This window comes from Littorina saxatilis, linkage group LG11 (assembly GCF_037325665.1).
Source record: "Littorina saxatilis isolate snail1 linkage group LG11, US_GU_Lsax_2.0, whole genome shotgun sequence".
Taxonomy (NCBI): Eukaryota; Metazoa; Mollusca; class Gastropoda; order Littorinimorpha; family Littorinidae; genus Littorina; species Littorina saxatilis.
The window spans coordinates 15,149,578-15,167,106 of NC_090255.1; the positions used below are offsets into that span (position 1 = coordinate 15,149,578).

General features: G+C 41.3%; 1 protein-coding gene and 1 long non-coding RNA gene across 4 annotated transcripts in view; both read right to left on the reverse strand.

The window, feature by feature from the left end:
- LOC138979842 (uncharacterized) overlaps nt 1–17,529 on the reverse strand; it is a 162,212-nt gene that overhangs the window by 108,303 nt on the left and 36,380 nt on the right. The gene's annotated exons all lie outside the window — the stretch shown is intronic.
- Nucleotides 1–17,529, reverse strand: part of LOC138979840 (ATPase inhibitor mai-2, mitochondrial-like) — a 41,626-nt gene that overhangs the window by 15,147 nt on the left and 8,950 nt on the right. For all 3 annotated transcript variants that reach the window (XM_070352594.1, XM_070352595.1, XM_070352593.1), the window contains exons 3-4: nt 8,144–8,169; nt 5,765–5,828 (exon numbers count right to left, since the gene is read on the reverse strand). In XM_070352594.1, the coding sequence (XP_070208695.1) occupies nt 5,765–5,828; nt 8,144–8,169 (90 nt within the window). The remainder of the gene's footprint in view (nt 1–5,764; nt 5,829–8,143; nt 8,170–17,529) is intronic.

A 17,529-nucleotide genomic window follows, 5' to 3' on the forward strand; every position in this document is an offset into this window, starting at 1 on the left:
AAGAGCGAACACCTCAAAGGCGCGGACGCGGACACCCTTTTTTGGTCCCGATTGGGTTCGTTACTTGTCAACAACGGACAAACCCTTGAAGCAGACAGCTTTTAGCAGACGCTGGTCCGCCATCTTGGTTCTGCAAATACAATCTCGCTGGCGATGTGAACGCGCTAGAAGCTTATTTTGTAAGCCAATGACAGCACTTGAAAGAAGTTGATTGTTGTATGGTGCACGCTCATTGGTCGATGCCGTGAACTCACAAACATTTCGGGTTTCTACTTTCTGTACTGTGATGCATCTTCGTCTCATCCTTCGTCTTCGTCTCACCATGCCAAAACGAAAAATTTTGACTTTAGAAGAGAGAGTCGATGTCATAAAGACCGTTCGAAAAGTTGCTGATGAGCTGAATTGCGGAAAAACTCAAATTTCCAACATAAAAGCTGATCGAACACAAATTCTCAGTCAGTGGGACTCCGGTGCCAGATCGACGGCAAAATGTGTTAAGAGAAGAAAAACAACCTATGATGAGCTGAACGAAAAACTCTTCGAGTGGTTTTCAAAAGCTCGATCAAAGAATCTTCCAGTGAATGGCCCATTGCTTCAGATAAGAAACCGATTGCATATCTCTCTCTCTCTCTCTCTCTCTCTCTCTCTCTCTCTCTCTCTCTCTCTCTCTCTCTCTCTCTCTCTCTCTCTCTCTCTCTCTCTCTCTCTCTCTCTCTCTCTCTCTCTCTCTCTCTCTCTCTCCTTTTCTTTGAACAAAACCTTGAGTGCTTCAAAACTTTGAGTTTTAATAATCACTGTGGCAAAAAATAATCAGTGACTGTTGGGGTTTTTTTCTCCAAAAAAATGTTGGCGCATTCATATTCATAAGAAAGGACACCTTGCTACAAAGGACAGTGGCAAGGCTCCCCAAGAGCGTCCTTTGCTCGCAGGTTTTACTGTACACGCAAGCACAAGACCAAGTGCACACGAAAAAGATCCTGTAATCCATGTCAGAGTTCGGTGGGTTATAGAAACACGAAAATACCCAGCATGCTTCCTCCGAAAGCGGCGTATGGCTGCCTAAATGGCGGGGTAAAAACGGTCATACACGTAAAAGCCGTGGGAGTTTCAGCCCATGAACGAACAAACAAACATTGAAAAATGAGGGTGTGACAGTGCCGCCTCAACTTTTACAAAATGCCGGATATGACGTCATCAAAGACATTTATCGAAAAAATGAAAAAAATACCCAGGAACTCTCATGAAAAATTTCATAAAGATCGGTCCAGTAGTTTACTCTGAATCGCTCTACACACACACACACACACACACACCACGACCCTCGTCTCGATTCCCCGCTCTTTGTTAAAACATTTAGTCAAAACTTGACTAAATGTAAAAAAAGAAAAAAGGTTAGTTTATGAAATGTTTAATGATAAACAAAAGAAAACATTCACAAGAACCTTGACATATCATTATTTAAAGGAAACAAACAAGATACACAGCAGGCAATGAATAATGATAAATGGTACTCATCTTTGAATGTTACAAAATACACAAAGCAAAATGACAAAAACATGGGTGAAAGCTATGAAAATCAAATTGACTGAAACATTTTTGAGGCAGGGGTCCAGGGGCCGCCCAGGCCCTGGCGGGGTACGGGGCAGGGCCCCATTAGGGGGTCCAGGGGGGGGCAACGCCCCCCGGCCGAAAACGAATTTTTGCATTATACATTGTGATTTTGTGGCCTTTCCTGGCAAAAAAATACACTTTTTGTCACTATCATGCAGGTCAAAAAAATACCTTCAGATTCTAATGATATGGTAACAAGAAGAGCAAACGCTCGATCGAGTCACTTTCGCAGTTCTAAATATTATATGAGGCATCAGATGGACAGGAAGAAATTGCTATTCACAACACAATGAGTCACGTTCACATAAAATTTGAGCCCGGTCACTTTTATAGTTTCCGAGAAAAGCCCAACGTTAAGTTGTGTGTTGCCGAACAGAAAAGGCTAGTTATCTCCCTTGTTTTTCTGATAACGTTCGTAAAAGGCTACAGATGTAAATACTTTGATGTAAAGAATAATCCTACAAAGTTTCAATCACATCCGATGAACTTTGTCAAAGATATAAAATGTCTAATTTTTCCTTTGACGCTGACCTGTGACCTTGAAAAAGGTCAAAGGTCAACGAAACCATCGTTAAAGTGTAGAGGTCATTGGAGGTCACGACTAAACAAAATATGAGCCCGATCGCTTTGATAGTTTCCGAGAAAAGTCCAACGTTAAGGTGGTGTCTACGGACGGCCGGCCGGCCGGCTGGCCGGCCGGCCGGACAGACTAACACTGACCGATTACATAGAGTCACTTTTTCTCAAGTGACTCAAAAAGGGTAAACAAAATCAAAACAATTCACAGAAGTAATCATTTTTCTTTTGTATCTTTTCACACTTGCATCTTCCAACACAACGACACAATTGATAACAATTAACATTGACAACAGCCAATTACTAAATGAAATAGAAACTGAACAACTGAACAACTGAAATAAAAGTTCGAAATATTTAATTATAAGAAGCAAACATTGCCAGACAGGCATTGAAATAAATGATGAAACAGAATGTCACACATGCAAACAGCATGATGTAGCACTGCACAAAGTAGCAACTAAGCAGTAGCATCTCTTATAGTGCAAAGTTCTCAAGGAAAAGCACTTGAGTTTCAAGCACCAAACTTATCACACACAGTTTTAGTTTCATGAACTCCAACCAGTCCCATCGCCATTTGTTGGCTAGACCAGCATCAATAAGATCTGTCCATGCGTTTTCCGTCAAAACCGGTATCTTTGTCGCAGAAATCGTGTCACCACTTCATAATGCCTGCCAAAACGCGAGAACTTTTTTTATCGTGATGCAGAGCGAATCCGAAAGCGAAGAAACTTCACCTACGAGGTTTACCGCATAGCAGTTCAAAAACGCGATCCGCTTAAAAATTAAAAAAAAATTTTTTATTTTTTTTTTTAAATAAAAATTGCGGATTGACGGAATTTCCGTCAGACTTATTTTCAGATTGACGGATTTCAGTCAATTGACGGGCTACTTTCACCCATGCAAAAAGCAATGACGTAGAAAAAAATAATGATGTCAGCGACAATTGTAGAGAGTGCAAGAGCATGCTGGCAAGGTGTAAATGAAGAAAGAAGAATGGAAAGTGCATATCATTTCATATGCCTAAAAATGACATACTATCTGTTTACTGAAGAACCCTCTGGCTCCTGTGATCATGCTTCAGATATACATACTGGGAATGAATTTATCTGGTTGATTCAGCTGACCACAAAGATTGTAAATCAGACCTATAATGCATGTGCAATCAAGTGTGCATTCAACCATAAGTTCTGGCAGTATTAACCCCTTCACAGTGCCACAGTATAACAGCATTTTGGTATTGCTGTGTGCCAGGGAAAAATTTCGCTTTCTTCGGTAGGTTCACTAATCTGTTCACTGCTCGATCATTTATCAGTGATGGCGCTAGTATTTTTTCAAACCGGTACGCAAACTTTTATGATGTGAACAGTCCAGAAAAAAACGGTAGGCTTGTCATTGGAACCAGTTAGAGTCCAACTCAGAGTACTGGTTTTATTGTTCTACCAGCAAAAAAAACCCACCCGGTAGTTCTAAAAATAAAACCGGTAGGTCAAACCGGCAGCTAATTTTGTTCCGGTAATTTCTCGTTTCAACCGGTAAAACACCGGTTATTACCGGTTAACGCCAATACTGTTTATTGAGATATCTCTTAGATCTTTGGCATGTGTTTTGCTTATACCCTTGGCTATTATAGGATGACATGATCATTGGACTTTGTTTGTGATTGTTATAGTAAAAATTGATATGACAATTTTTGTCAAAAATTACAGTTTCCGGACTTACACACACACATTGCAGCACGTAAAACCACACAAAACACTGCTAAAACTGGTGTCAAACATCAGGTACTCACATTTCAGCCCATAAAAGTATTCTTCTGTGTGGTAATCCATAAATCACTTCTTGTAGAGCTTCCAGAACACTGTATCGCTTAAAAACAGGTCTACGAGTTGAGGTCTGACTTTCGGCCGCCATTGTGAATGGCGGCTGAATGCTATAGTCGGTTCTACATTTGTAACACAGTTTTCAACACGTGGTAGTAACTTATCCGAACGGTCTATGGGAAAGAACTGTGTTTAGAACCCCTACAAGTACTTGGACAGTAGTTACCTCCTTTTAGTTTTCAGAAATGTCCTGAAATGTTGTTGACACAAATCCCACGTATGAGATACGGTTATGGGCGTATGACAAACCAAAAATGACCACGTATTACATACGGGGTGGGCAGTGAAGGGGTTAAAGTGCCATTAATCAGACTGACATCAGACATGGGATTCAGAAAAAGTGATAATTAAGGAAAAAGAAGGTGGGGGTCTGGGGGCCGCAGAAGGCCCCCAGTAGGGTCCAGGGGTCCAAAACTTGACTAAATGTAAAAAGACAGGAGAATGCAGACATGACGTCATATGATTCCAAAAATACAACACTGGGTTTTTCCCATCGTCGTCTTGATAACGGCGAGTCACAATCTGGCATTTGCTGTGACGAATCAGACAGTTAGAATGCTACGAAATGGAGCTATGGAGATAAACATCGCCATGTTTTTAAGAGTCTGTAAGAACATTGTCTTGAGGTCATAACGGCCTACAATACAGAGAACAGTTATCTGTCCGTTAGGACACAGAGAGAAGCGGCTTTTTGGTTGTCCCTTAAGTCGTAAATCGTGAACATCAAGCTACGGGAACAGTCACACAAGCTCAAAAAGTATAATTATTTGGAGCTCTGATTATTTTTGTTATCATGCACACATACAAACACACACGTAGTCACAGACAGATGCTTAAACTCACGCGCTTGCACATCATAACACCGTGCCAAAGACATTTAAAAAACAACACACCTAATAGCAGATCTTAACTAAGGGAAACAAAGTTTCAATCGCTTAGCTTTGTGCAATTAACCTAAATAGTGGAAACTGTGTGTCCCGACCACTCAGCCACCTTGAAATGAGTTTTGCAGACGTCATCGTCTAAAAATAGAACAGCGCAGTGGAGTGAGATTCTACTTTTTATTTCTTCCAAGTCATGAGGATATAACTTTTGAGCCCATGAAAGAATGTTTCTGAAACTTGGCATACATGTAATGGCACCATTTCTTGCGATGTATACAAAGTTGCGTGCATGTCACATTTGTTTCTGGGACGTTACGAACGTTTACACATTTTTAACGAAAAACCGTTACAACGTCCATCCACAGGATCTGTTTTCTCTAAGCACTATTTAGTGAGTGTCATGGGACAAGTCGATCAAGGGGAAACCTATAAAGCATTTGCTTTGCTTTTCTTATTCATTCTCACTGTGAAGTTTGTTGTGGGCCAACCAGACTGGATGTCATCAAACCTTAGAGCATGTAGTTTCAAAACATCTGAGAAAATAAGAATTTTCCATTTTATGACCCAAACTTCCTGCTGCCCTGACCTTGACATTTGATGAGTTTATAAGAGACTAAATGGGTCATGTCTGGAGGTCATCAAACCCTAAAAGAGTGTAAAGTTTGAAAGCTCTAGCTTCAAGTTCAAACACAACTGAGAAAACGTTATGTTTTTTGTTCACAAACTTTCAAACACTGCTAATTACTACTGCTCATTGATTACTCATGTGAGCCCTAAAAAGGTAATGATTAGGGCAAATGGCCAGCTTACCAGTTTTTTGAAATATAATTCCTCATGGGCTGCCTCCATTTTGCCAAACGCTCCTCCTGCCTCTCTGTGTGTAAAGTAAAATGCAGGTTAGTAAAGGCAAACACAGTGTTTCATGAACTCAACAGAAAATATCTATAACTTAATCTAAATACTAAATGTTTCTTAAAATGTCCCATTATTACGGTTAAAGTAATATTCAAGTTACACGTTTTACACTCATCAACTTCATCTGCGTATGTTATTATAGGCCACAGATAGCATGGAATTTTGGTCCAAAAACGCATTTTGGGTTCTCAGCATAATCGTCAACCTCTTTCTTGCAATAAAGCGATCATTTAAAAAAAGTTTTATTCATGGCCCTGTCACACCGTGACGATTAAGCCAGCGTATACCGATGTACCAACATATCCCTAAAACGCTGGCATACGCTAAACTATCAATGTTTTTTTTAACAATTTTTGGCGTATACATCGTATTTATAACGAGTTGGACGTATACATATCGTGATAGTAACTTATATAGAAGGTTGCGATAACTTATAAATAATTATATACCAACGAATGCTTGGCATGTTGCCGGCGTTCACAACTTATGTCCAACGATAGTCTGACTTATGCATAGCGTGCGGCAGCGTATCGCCGACGATCACATGTCGTAGCCTATAAAAAAGGCTGCAGCTCGACGATGCAAATATTTGTCCGACTTTTATACCTGTATATGTAAATAGTGGACAAAAATTATAAATGCAAAAGTGTTTCACTTTTAAACTTTTTTTAAACCAGAAGGTGGCTCTGAATTTTATTATCTCATCAAATTATATATGAATTAGAGATTATGTTTTTAATGGCCCTTTTCCCAAGGAAGATTACACATGTGAAGAAAAAAGATAATCTTGATATTTATACCTTTGTAAGGATCTTCACATATATATTTTATCGTCCCCCTCCCCCATATTTATGGAGAGAGGGACTCCCAGGTCCCGGTCAACGTGGTCTGGCTTGCTTGGTCCTGCCTTTTCGGAGGGAGATTTTTTTTCCTCCATACATTTTATCACCCCAATCCTGTCCTTAAGAGGCCAAATTAATAGCCTAAAGGACATAAATATTCCTCTTCATTCGATTCAAATCATAACTACATTAGACATCGCAGTATTAACATCACTGTCATGCCGAAGAAAACTTCATGGAGTCTTGAGGAGTACTGACGGGTTATTCTTCCTGCGAACCCCATTTTTATAAATACCAATTCCCATAAACACTGCCAATAAGCCATTATATGGTAGCTGTAAGTTACAAACACGTCCAGTAAGTTCTGTGGTCGTCCGGAACACGTCCAAAACTTCTACATACGTCAAAATGCGTTGGAGACTAGTTCGACATAGGTTCAAACAAAGCACATTACTCATAAGTTAGAAATAAGTTTTGGGCACGCTAGACATTATCTCGACGTATGTCGACTTATGAATAACTTACAAGTGTGAATGATCGTATAACTTACCTACAACTTATGGCCTGCGTATGCGGGACGCATAAGCCATATGCTGGCATATTTTAGGTTGAAAAAATGTGTGCATGTGCAGGCACAACATTTTTCGACAACCTCGCCGTACTACGACAGCTTCAGCGTACTCTTAACTTATATATAACTCACCCATAACTAATTCGACGTACGCTAGCGTATTCGCCACATTATTCATACGTCAGCATACGCTGGCTAAATCGTGAAGTTGTGACAGGGCTATCACATTTGACACCATTTTGAAAACCTGTAACACTGTTTTCTCAGAATCGTTTTGGGAACTATTCATCTTCGACTTCAAGATTAATTGTTCAATCTTTTCACTTATTTAAAAATTATCATCAGAAATGATGTCTCTACTCAGTAACAGAGAGACTTTCTATGATTTATCGAGTAATAATTTTAGAAGTCCTGTCAAAGAACAAAAACTTGCTTTTAAAAAAAAATTATTTTGTGTCAGAGAACAAAATCTGTTCATAAATATCAAAAAGTTGCTCTGTTACTGGATCTAGGGGCCTCTTTAGAGTGAAATAAAATACACTTCTATCTTTATTATTTTTGAAGATGAATGTGTCCCAATAACTACATGTTTTACCATAAAAAGGCGCAAAAACGTAAATTCTGACACAAGTCCTTCAGATATTTCCTTGTACAGTGTATGACAAAAAACACTTTCTGAAGTTTTTATCAAGGACCTTTAAAAAAAAAGTGAAAAGCTTACCAAAGAAACGAATCAATTTCCTTGCCATCTCTGCCAGAGTTTGTGTCCTAAAATGCATGTATTTTTGTGCAAGAACGCATGTGCACACAGATTTAAGTGAGGGAGCTGGGAGAGGGAGGCATGACACCAGAAGATCTTACCTCACAGCACCACCAGCACCACCACCCTGAAAAATACAACAGCCAGCCAATCAGGACACAACAGCACATTTCTTGGGAAAAGCCTAATTAAAACAAATCAAAAAACAAAGAGACTGCACACGTTCCAAAATTCAGAATCAATAAACAAGAAAGGTAGGTTGTTGGAACGTTTGTTATTGACAAAACAATACATTCACAAATATATCAACCCAACGGTATATATTAGTGCACAGACAAACAATAACGAAAACTTATCTGGCTGATTTTTTCTTCCGCCTGCCACGAAGCCGCAAGCGAATTAATGATTATATGACGAAATGAGTGACGATTATATGACGTAATGACGTCAGCGTCGAAAAAAATAAATAGAACATGACAGAGAGATAGAACGAGAGAGAGAGAGAGAGAGAGAGCCGGGGCTCACATCCACGTCGGACATCGGACATACACGGATATATTTTCCAAATGTCCTATACATTTTTCATGCAAGAGGACATGTCCAATTGGTTTTGTCACAAAGTGGCCATTGTCCGATTATGCTTTTATTTGATCCGGACATTGTCAGTACTTTCCAATTTGAAGTAGTTTGATTTGCTATTTTATTGATGTTTTGCGAAGCGATGTGTCTCTCCAAGCAGACGAAACTTTGGGAGACTGTATGCACTTTTTGTAGAGAAGAGCTTCCAAGGGTCGCAACTCTGAATGCTCCAAGCCGGTTGACAGTTGCCTCCCTTCCGTCTGGTATTTTTTCCCGAAAAAGCAACATGCCGCATAAACAAAATTTACCTTTTTGCCAAGAACATTATTTTATTTGTTCTGTTACCTTTGTGACAAGAAACTAGTCAAGTTTATGAAATTTACGTTTTATTGATTTATTTTTGTTCAGGACAAATGTCCTATCACTTTTGCATTGTCCAGGACATTTGTCCTATACCACCTCTCATGGATGTGAGCCCCTGAGAGAGAGTATGTACGCGCGAGGTTGTAACTTGTATGCGACTTGTAAAGACAAAATAGAGAGAGCTAAGGTTGAATGTAGGTAGTATACACCTATGTTTACAGTTACTGAGGTAAGAAGTGTAACCCTGGAATTGAAATAATAAGTGATTATCTTCAATCCACAGCGTTCTTAAGATCGCCATGCTTCAATCCAGACACCAGTAGGGTGGATGGGAAAACCGGGGGAACCCCCGGTGGAAAAACCCATCAGTTAGACGCGGAACGTGTGTGTGTGTGTGTTTGTGTGTGTGTGTGTGTGTGTGTGTGTTTGTGTGTGTGTGTGTGTGTTTGTGTGTGTGTGTGTGTTTGTGTGTGTGTGTGTGTATGTGCACACACGCATGTGTATGTGCACACACGCATGTGTGTGTGTGTGTGTGTGTGTGTGTGAGAAGGGATAGAGTGAGAGTGAGAGAGTCAGTGATAGAGATAGTCAGTGAGAGAAAAGAGAGAGGGAGAGAGAGAGAGAAGGGATAGAGTGAGAGTCAGTGAGAGAAAAGGGAGAGAGAGAGAAGGGATAGAGTGAGAGTGAGAAAGTCAGTTTGTTTGTTTATTTGTTGCTTAACGTCCAGCCGACTACGCAGAGCCATATCAGGACGAGGAAGGGGGGGATGAAGGGGGCCACTTGTCAAGCGATTCCTGTTTACAAATGCACTAACCCATTACTTGTGTCCCAGCAGGCTTTAGTAAAACTAAATTAATACCTACTGGAAGATTACCAGTTTCCAGTATGTTAAAATAGGCTTAACCTATCTACTGCTGGACTTACATCAGAACACTAACAGATTAAACTATACATGAATCGCGAGACAAGCGGCAAGAGAAGAGATTTTTGGAAAAAATACAGGTGAATGAGCAAGAAGGCAGAAAAAAGAAAAGAATTCATGAAGAAAAAGAGAGCATGACAGGAAAGAGGAACCAAAAATCTACCTAACAGCAAACTAGAAAGCTCCTGCGGTTCCAAAAACAGGAGGGGCTTTTAATTTCATAACCGCAGTGCCCCACTGCGGGAAGAGAGAGAGAGTGAAATTGTCAGTGATAGAGTCCAGGGATGTTGCTACAAATTCATACCCTATAGGACAAATGTCCTGAGTTCTTCAGCATCAATAGGACATTTGACCGCTTTCAGAAAGTGTAATAGGACATTATAAATTTGCGCCAAACAGCTTATAACACATTCCATGGAATTGTTCCAAAGTCATGCGCCCACACACACATGCACACACACGCACACACCCACGCGCGCGCGCGCTGTAGAACACACACATAATATAGTAAATACATCAACACAGTGTGCATATAATGTATTTGTTTAGTTTCAAAGAAACCACAAAAAAGAAACCAACATGAACAACTTCAGTGCTCTATCTTTGATTACAAACTGCATGATTTGGATAAAAGTTGAAAAACAAAATGATCGGTTTGATCTAATGCTGATCTTTTGCAGGCTTTAGGTTTTTTTTTAACGGCCTAATTCAGTGCTTCGTCTCATATCGAAAACAAAAGCAGACGACAAATTTAGTCAGTTGGAGTTGTCTCCCGTACTCCTGTAGCATGCACTGATCTAAAAATAATCCACTATTTTTAGATCAGTGCGCTGCACCGAGACGGTTATACCCAAACGGCGCATACCGCAAACGGTTCGGGAATTCCCGACAAACGAAAAGATCCGCACGCGGCACTGGCAACTTCAGTGTCAGCTGAACACGAGAGCGTTCGGTCTTTTAGAAGATTTGTATCTTGAAATGAAAATTAACGAATATCGCGCTGTCCGAAGGAATGGAGTACATATCGGACAATGACCACGCTCAGGCTAAAACGTTAGGACATCTGACCGACATGCGGCAATGTGAATCGGACATTTGGGGATTTTCATCGTTATATGTCCGATGTCCGACGCCTAACGACATCCCTGAGAGTCGGTGAGAGAAGAAAGAGGGATGAGAGAAGAAAGAGGGGGGGGGGGGGGGGGGGGGAAGAGAAGAAGGGATAGAGGGATAGTGAGAGAGAGAGAGAGATAGTGAGAGAATGGAGAGAGAAGGGATAGAGTGAGAGTGAGAGTGAGTGATAGAGAGTCAGTGATAGAGATGGTCAGTGAGAGAAAAGGGAGAGAGAGAGAAGGGATAGAGTGAGAAAGTCAGTGATAGAGATAGTCAGTGAGAGAAAAGAGGGAGAGTGAGAGAAGGGAGAGTGAGAGTGAGAAAGTCAGTGATAGAGATAGTCACTGAGAGAGAGAGAGAGAGAGAGAGAGAGAGAGAGAGAGAGAGAGAGAGAGAGAGAGAGAGAGAGAGAGAATGAGACAATGACAATGACAATTCTTTATTTAACGAGGGTAGTAGATTAAGCAGTGGTCTGCTTTTTTTACATCCAGCCCTCGCCCTAAAGAGGGACTAACTACAAAAATGAAATAAAAATACAAGATAAAAAATAGAAAATAGAAAAACTAAAATTCTACATTTTAACAGATATATACTTTCTTTCTTTATTTGTTGTTTAACGTCGTTTTCAACCACGAAGGTTATATCGCGACGGGGAAAGTGGGGGAGATGGGATAGAGCCACTTGTTAATTGTTTCTTGTTCACAAAAGCACTAATCAAAAAATTGCTCCAGGGGCTTGCAACGTAGTACAATATATGACCTTACTGGGAGAATGCAAGTTTCCAGTACAAAGGACTAAACATTTCTTACATACTGCTTGACTAAAATCTTTACAAACATTGACTATATTCTATACAAGAAACACTTAAGGGTAAAAGGAGAGACAGAATCCGTTAGTCGCCTTTACGACATGCTGGGGAGCATCGGGTAAATTCTTCCCCCTAACCCGCAGGGGGAGGGGGGGGGGGGGGGGGGGGGGGTTTAAACAATAGAAAATCAATCAAACAAGCAAGACATTGCTAAGATCATCACACATCTAAATAGTGGTTGGTTTTTAAGTCCCTTCATCCGAAAAGGGTTTGTGTACATTATACCAATAAAGAGGAGAGGGGCATGTTTGTTTGTTTATTTGTTGCTTAACGTCCAGCCGACTACGCAGAGCCATATCAGGACGAGGAAGGGGGGGATGAAGGGGGCCACTTGTCAAGCGATTCCCGTTTACAAATGCACTAACCCATTACTTGTGTCCCAGCAGGCTTTAGTAAAACTAAATTAATACCTACTGGAAGATTACCAGTTTCCAGTATGTTAAAATAGGCTTAACCTATCTACTGCTGGACTTACATCAGAACACTAATAGATTAAACTATACATGAATCGCGAGACAAGCGGCAAGAGAAGAGATTTTTGGAAAAAATACAGGTGAGCAATGAGCAAGAAGGCAGAAAAAAGAAAAGAATTCATGAAGAAAAAGAGAGCATGACAGGAAAGAGGAACGAAAAATCTACCTAACAGCAAACTAGAAAGCTCCTGCGGTTCCCAAAACAGGAGGGGCCTTTAATTTCATAACCGCAGTGCCCCACTGCGGGAAGGGGCATGTTTAATAACAACAAGAAGGGCAAAGCCCATACGACTCACATGCTTGACCTTGACCTTTACATGACTTTGACCTTCAGCTAAACCTAGCAATGACATCATACACTAAGAACTGCTTTACACATTTTTCCTACCAAAATACATGACCTTGACCCAAGGTCAAGGTCATCCAAGGTCATGCAACACAAAGCTGTTAATTCAAGACATAGGAAGTACAATGGTGCTTATTGGCTCTTTCTACCATGAGATATGGTCACTTTTAGTGGTTCACTACCTTATTTTGGTCACATTTCATAAGGGTCAAAGTGACCTTGACCTTGATCATATGTGACCAAATGTGTCTCATGATGAAAGCATAACATGTGCCCCACATAATTTTTAAGTTTGAAACAGTTATCTTCCATAGTTCAGGGTCAAGGTCACTTCAAAATATGTATACAATCCAACTTTGAAGAGCTCCTGTGACCTTGACCTTGAAGCAAGGTAAACCAAACTGGTATCAAAAGATGGGGCTTACTTTGCCCTATATATCATATATAGGTGAGGTATTCAATCTCAAAAACTTCAGAGAAAATGGGAAAAATGTGAAAAATAGCTGTTTTTTAGACAACATTTATGGCCCTTGCGACCTTGACCTTGAAGCAAGGTCAAGATGCTATGTATGTTTTTTGGGGCCTTGTCATCATACACCATCTTGCCAAATTTGGTACTGATAGACTGAATAGTGTCCAAGAAATATCCAACGTTAAAGTTTTTCGGACGGACGCCGGGACGGATGGACGGACGGACGGACGGACGACTCGGGTGAGTACATAGACTCACTTTTGCTTCGCATGTGAGTCAAAAATGGATACCATTTAAGACAAATATCATTTACTTTGACTTCATTACATAAGACAAATATCTGCTCTTAAAACTATCAGTGCTGGTAGTTTGCCTCCGGAATGTTGGAAGAGAGTTCCAGAGACTGCTACCTGAATACACTAAACTGAACAGGTCAATCGGAGGAACAGGAGTGTTTAATCTCATAAATTGACGTGAATTCCTCATGGTAAATTTTGTACGTCAAGTTTCAGGTACACATCCAGTGATAATATTTTGCTCATAAGGGTACATTTATTATAGGCAAGTCTTTCCTTCAGAGGGAGAATGCTAAGTTTATGTAGTCTAATTCATTCAGGGTTGTTTTCTTTAATAAGACTACTTTCAATGCTCGTTTGTGTAATCTAATTATAGGTTTTAGTGAATTATCACTTGCCGAATCCCATAAGGTTGATGCGTAATCAATAACACATTGAATATGGGCAGAGAGAGAGAGAGAGAGAGAGAGAGAGAGAGAGAGAGAGAGAGAGAGAGAGAGAGAGAGAGAGAGAGAGAAATAACTAGTGAGAGAGAGATAGTCAGTGAGGAGAGAGATAGTGAGGTGAGAGGAGAGAGAATCAGGGTTGATTGACAGTAGTGCTACCGACACAGTGATAGCGAACCTTGAGTTTTCAAAAAATAGTGATATGGACTTGTAATCAAAAATTTTAGTAATAAATTTTCATTTGATTAATATACTTACCCAACTCACATATAGCAATTAACCCATAGTTCAGTGCTGATACCGCTGTACGCGTCCCCTTGGTAACAAGGAAGACGCCTCTAAAAAAGAGTGACCGAGACCCGTAAGGGTGTCTAGGCCAGCCCGAAAGCGAGGCTGCCTTCCATATGCGCGCGCATATGCCACCAACTTGTCATTCTACACGAAGCCCAACTCACTTCTTTTTTAGACCCAAATACCCCCCACAGCGGGGAGGCGGGAGGGAATAAACGATGTGAGTTGGGTAAGTATATTAATCAAATGAAAATTTATTACTAAAATTTTTGATTAAATTACATATTTTACCCAACTCACATATAGCAGATTGCTACTATAGGAGGAGGGTAATCACCAACTTAGGACCGCAGAACCTACCCTGCAGCCACAAGAGCCGGCAAAGCCGAATTGCCATCTTGCAGCAACGTCTCTCAAGTAGAAATTGAAGAAAACATCTTCAGATTTCCCATAAGCCTCCGCAAGGACCTCTGAAAGGCGCCCTGAGCGAAGCACAGCCAAACAAGGCGTCCAAGCTCTAGCTTCATGAGTCCTGGCTGTTGTGAGCGGAAACACCGCTCTGACATCGCCTGACTGGCTCTGCCACCATGCGTAGGCTTGCTTAAGGTCATTGACAACCACTTAGTCAAGGTAACCTTCGAGATATCCTTCCCACACACCGTGTTGAGGGATATGAACAATAACTTTGAGTTTCTGAGCGAATCAGTGAAGACCCAGACAGCTAGGTAGCTGCCTAAAGCCCTGACAGGGCAATTTGACAGATTAGGGTCTCCCGGAGCGAGTATATCGCTCAAGGGGGGAATACGAATGCGAGGAGAAGATTGTTCAGACTTTTGGTTTCTATCGAGAAAATTAGGCCTGAATCTCAAGGAGTAGGAGCCATCCCTCTCCAGAGAAATATCTTTAGCGAGACCGGGCAGAGAGAGCACTTCGCTACCGCGCCAAAATAATGCGACAGTCCCTCCAGCTAAGATTGACTTCAAAAAGTCATTACCTTTACCAAAGTTGTTAGATATTCTTTCTATCTTTAAGTTTAACCGATGTTTAATGTCGTTTCTAACCGTTCAAGGTTAAAAAGCGACGGAGTTGATAGATAAGAACACGAGCCTTTAGATTCAATGATCTGAAAAGATCCGTGCGAGTCGGAAAAAACCTCCGAAACTCAAAAAGTTCAATTGGCTAAATATGGCTCTAGAGGAGCCAGATTATTGCTAAAAAGTTTGAATTGTGAATCGAAGCTGGTTTCTCCAGTTTCTGCTTATTTGCCAGAAATTTTGAAAGAAACCTAAGTGCCATAGATCAGTCTTTCTCCAAAAAACTGTCTACAACAAACCTCACAGAAAATACACTTACTCCCCCTTCTCACAGAAGCTACTGGAGTAACCATGGCCTCTTTCCGTGATGATCAGCAAGGCTAGTTTTGTTAAAAGCCAAAGAATCCAACCTCAATAGCTCCAAAAACTAGAAGCAAAGCCCAAGAAAGGACTGGGGATTAGCTTTCCGTCAGCCTAATGCAGGCTCTCTTAAACGTGCTAGTTAACAAGCCACCACGAGAAAATTTGCACTGAGCTGTTTCAGTGTAACTGATACCACATAATGTCTAAACACAAAACGTGGGAGAAGAATCGGGAAGCCAGAAAAGGTGGATCGCCACCTGCATTGAACAAAGAGAGGAGGAGTTCTTTCCGTTAACAAATACGCCCTTTGTTCCAAGCCAGTCACCGTGACAAGAAAACGAAGGAGCTAAACCCCTATAAGAACTCTGAGCTAAGTCCAGAGTTGAGGCAAAAAGCCCCTGAGCATCTCGAAAATACCCTTACAGTAGACACCCCTGTGATTCAAGTGTGAGAAAAAACGGTGCCCTCTTGCCAGCCTTACGAGGTCTGGCAACCAAGATTGAACGGGCCCATACTGAGAGACCGGCGGGCCGCTCAAAGTCAAGTCAAAAGTATTGACCTTCCATGCTCTAGGATCCAGAAACAAGGAGCTAAACCTAAGCAAAAGGCGATAGTACCAAAAGGCAAAAGCTTCTATCGGCGGCTTCTCTCATTCACCCAAAGCAGCAAAAGCGCGTGGTGAGATAGAGTCCACTCCGAGTGGGCATTCAAGACAGACAGACTTAGCGAGTCCGTTATGTCCTTGAGCCTCCCATGAAGGTACTTTACTGCTAAAAAGAACTCGTAATGGTAAAACCACAAAAGAACCTCTCATGATCCATGCGGAAACGATAGGGAGTGAGAAACCCCCTTTTCCTAGATGAGAAAAGCACCACTGTGGTGTCACCTGTTTGAAACAACACACGTTCCAGCCCCTTAGTTTGATTGCTTAACACCCAGCCGACCACAAAGGGCCATAACAAAGCTGAGCTGCCTTGAACATCTAATGTGTTCCAGCCCTGCACTCCAAGACTCACCTGAAGCAAAGGACTTCAAAAAAGAGCCGCTTACACAATCTCCTCAAAGAGATCAAAAATGGCCAAACAAACGATTGACTTTAAAAATAAATCAGAACTCTGAAGCTCTGACATCAACAAAAAACAGCCACTTCCGATCTAATTTGTGAATCAAAAAGCGGAAGTAACCACCCAACGATCCCTGTAAGATACCCAAAAGGGAGGCACCAGTGAATCCCTCCAAAAACAGAAAGGCCTAATCCCCCTTAGCCATAGTGGAAAACACAAAGGCGAAAAGGAGAGTGATGCCAAGCACTAACTTTCATTAGACATAACTGTCGGAAGTGTAAGAGAAAGCGTGCTTTGTGTGCCCAGCAACACCCACCGCAACCTGCCCCCGGGGAGGAGCGGTGGATATTTGACATGCCGCGAAAGCGAGGGTATGGAGACAAAAGCTAAAGTCAAGAAAGGCGAGCCTGAAGCTTTTCTTCGAAAATGAGCAAAAGCCAAAGCCTGCCGGCGCTTTCCTTTTGCAGTGAGCTTCCCTTTGTTAGGGAAGCATCCGCGTACATAGAAGCGGACTCGCAAAGAGAACCTTCAAGCAAAGAAGAAAAGAAAGTCTCAACAAAAGAACAATACTTTGAGAAAGAGACAGGCGAACAGCGAAGCTACATATTACGTATCCGAGTCCTGTCGGAACACCAAGATATCCAGATAGGACGTAACCGCACAAGAGAGAGAACAAAAGCAAGTCTTGTTCAAAGGCGATATTCGTAAAGAAAGTGCGGACACAATCTACCACAGCCAGGAGATCCTTGTCCTAACAAACGGACAGTTTCTCCTTGCTATCACATCCAGATGGATGTTCGCCAACTCCGGGGAACCCGGGGGCGGTTCCGTATAAAGAACAAAAGAAAAACTAAGTT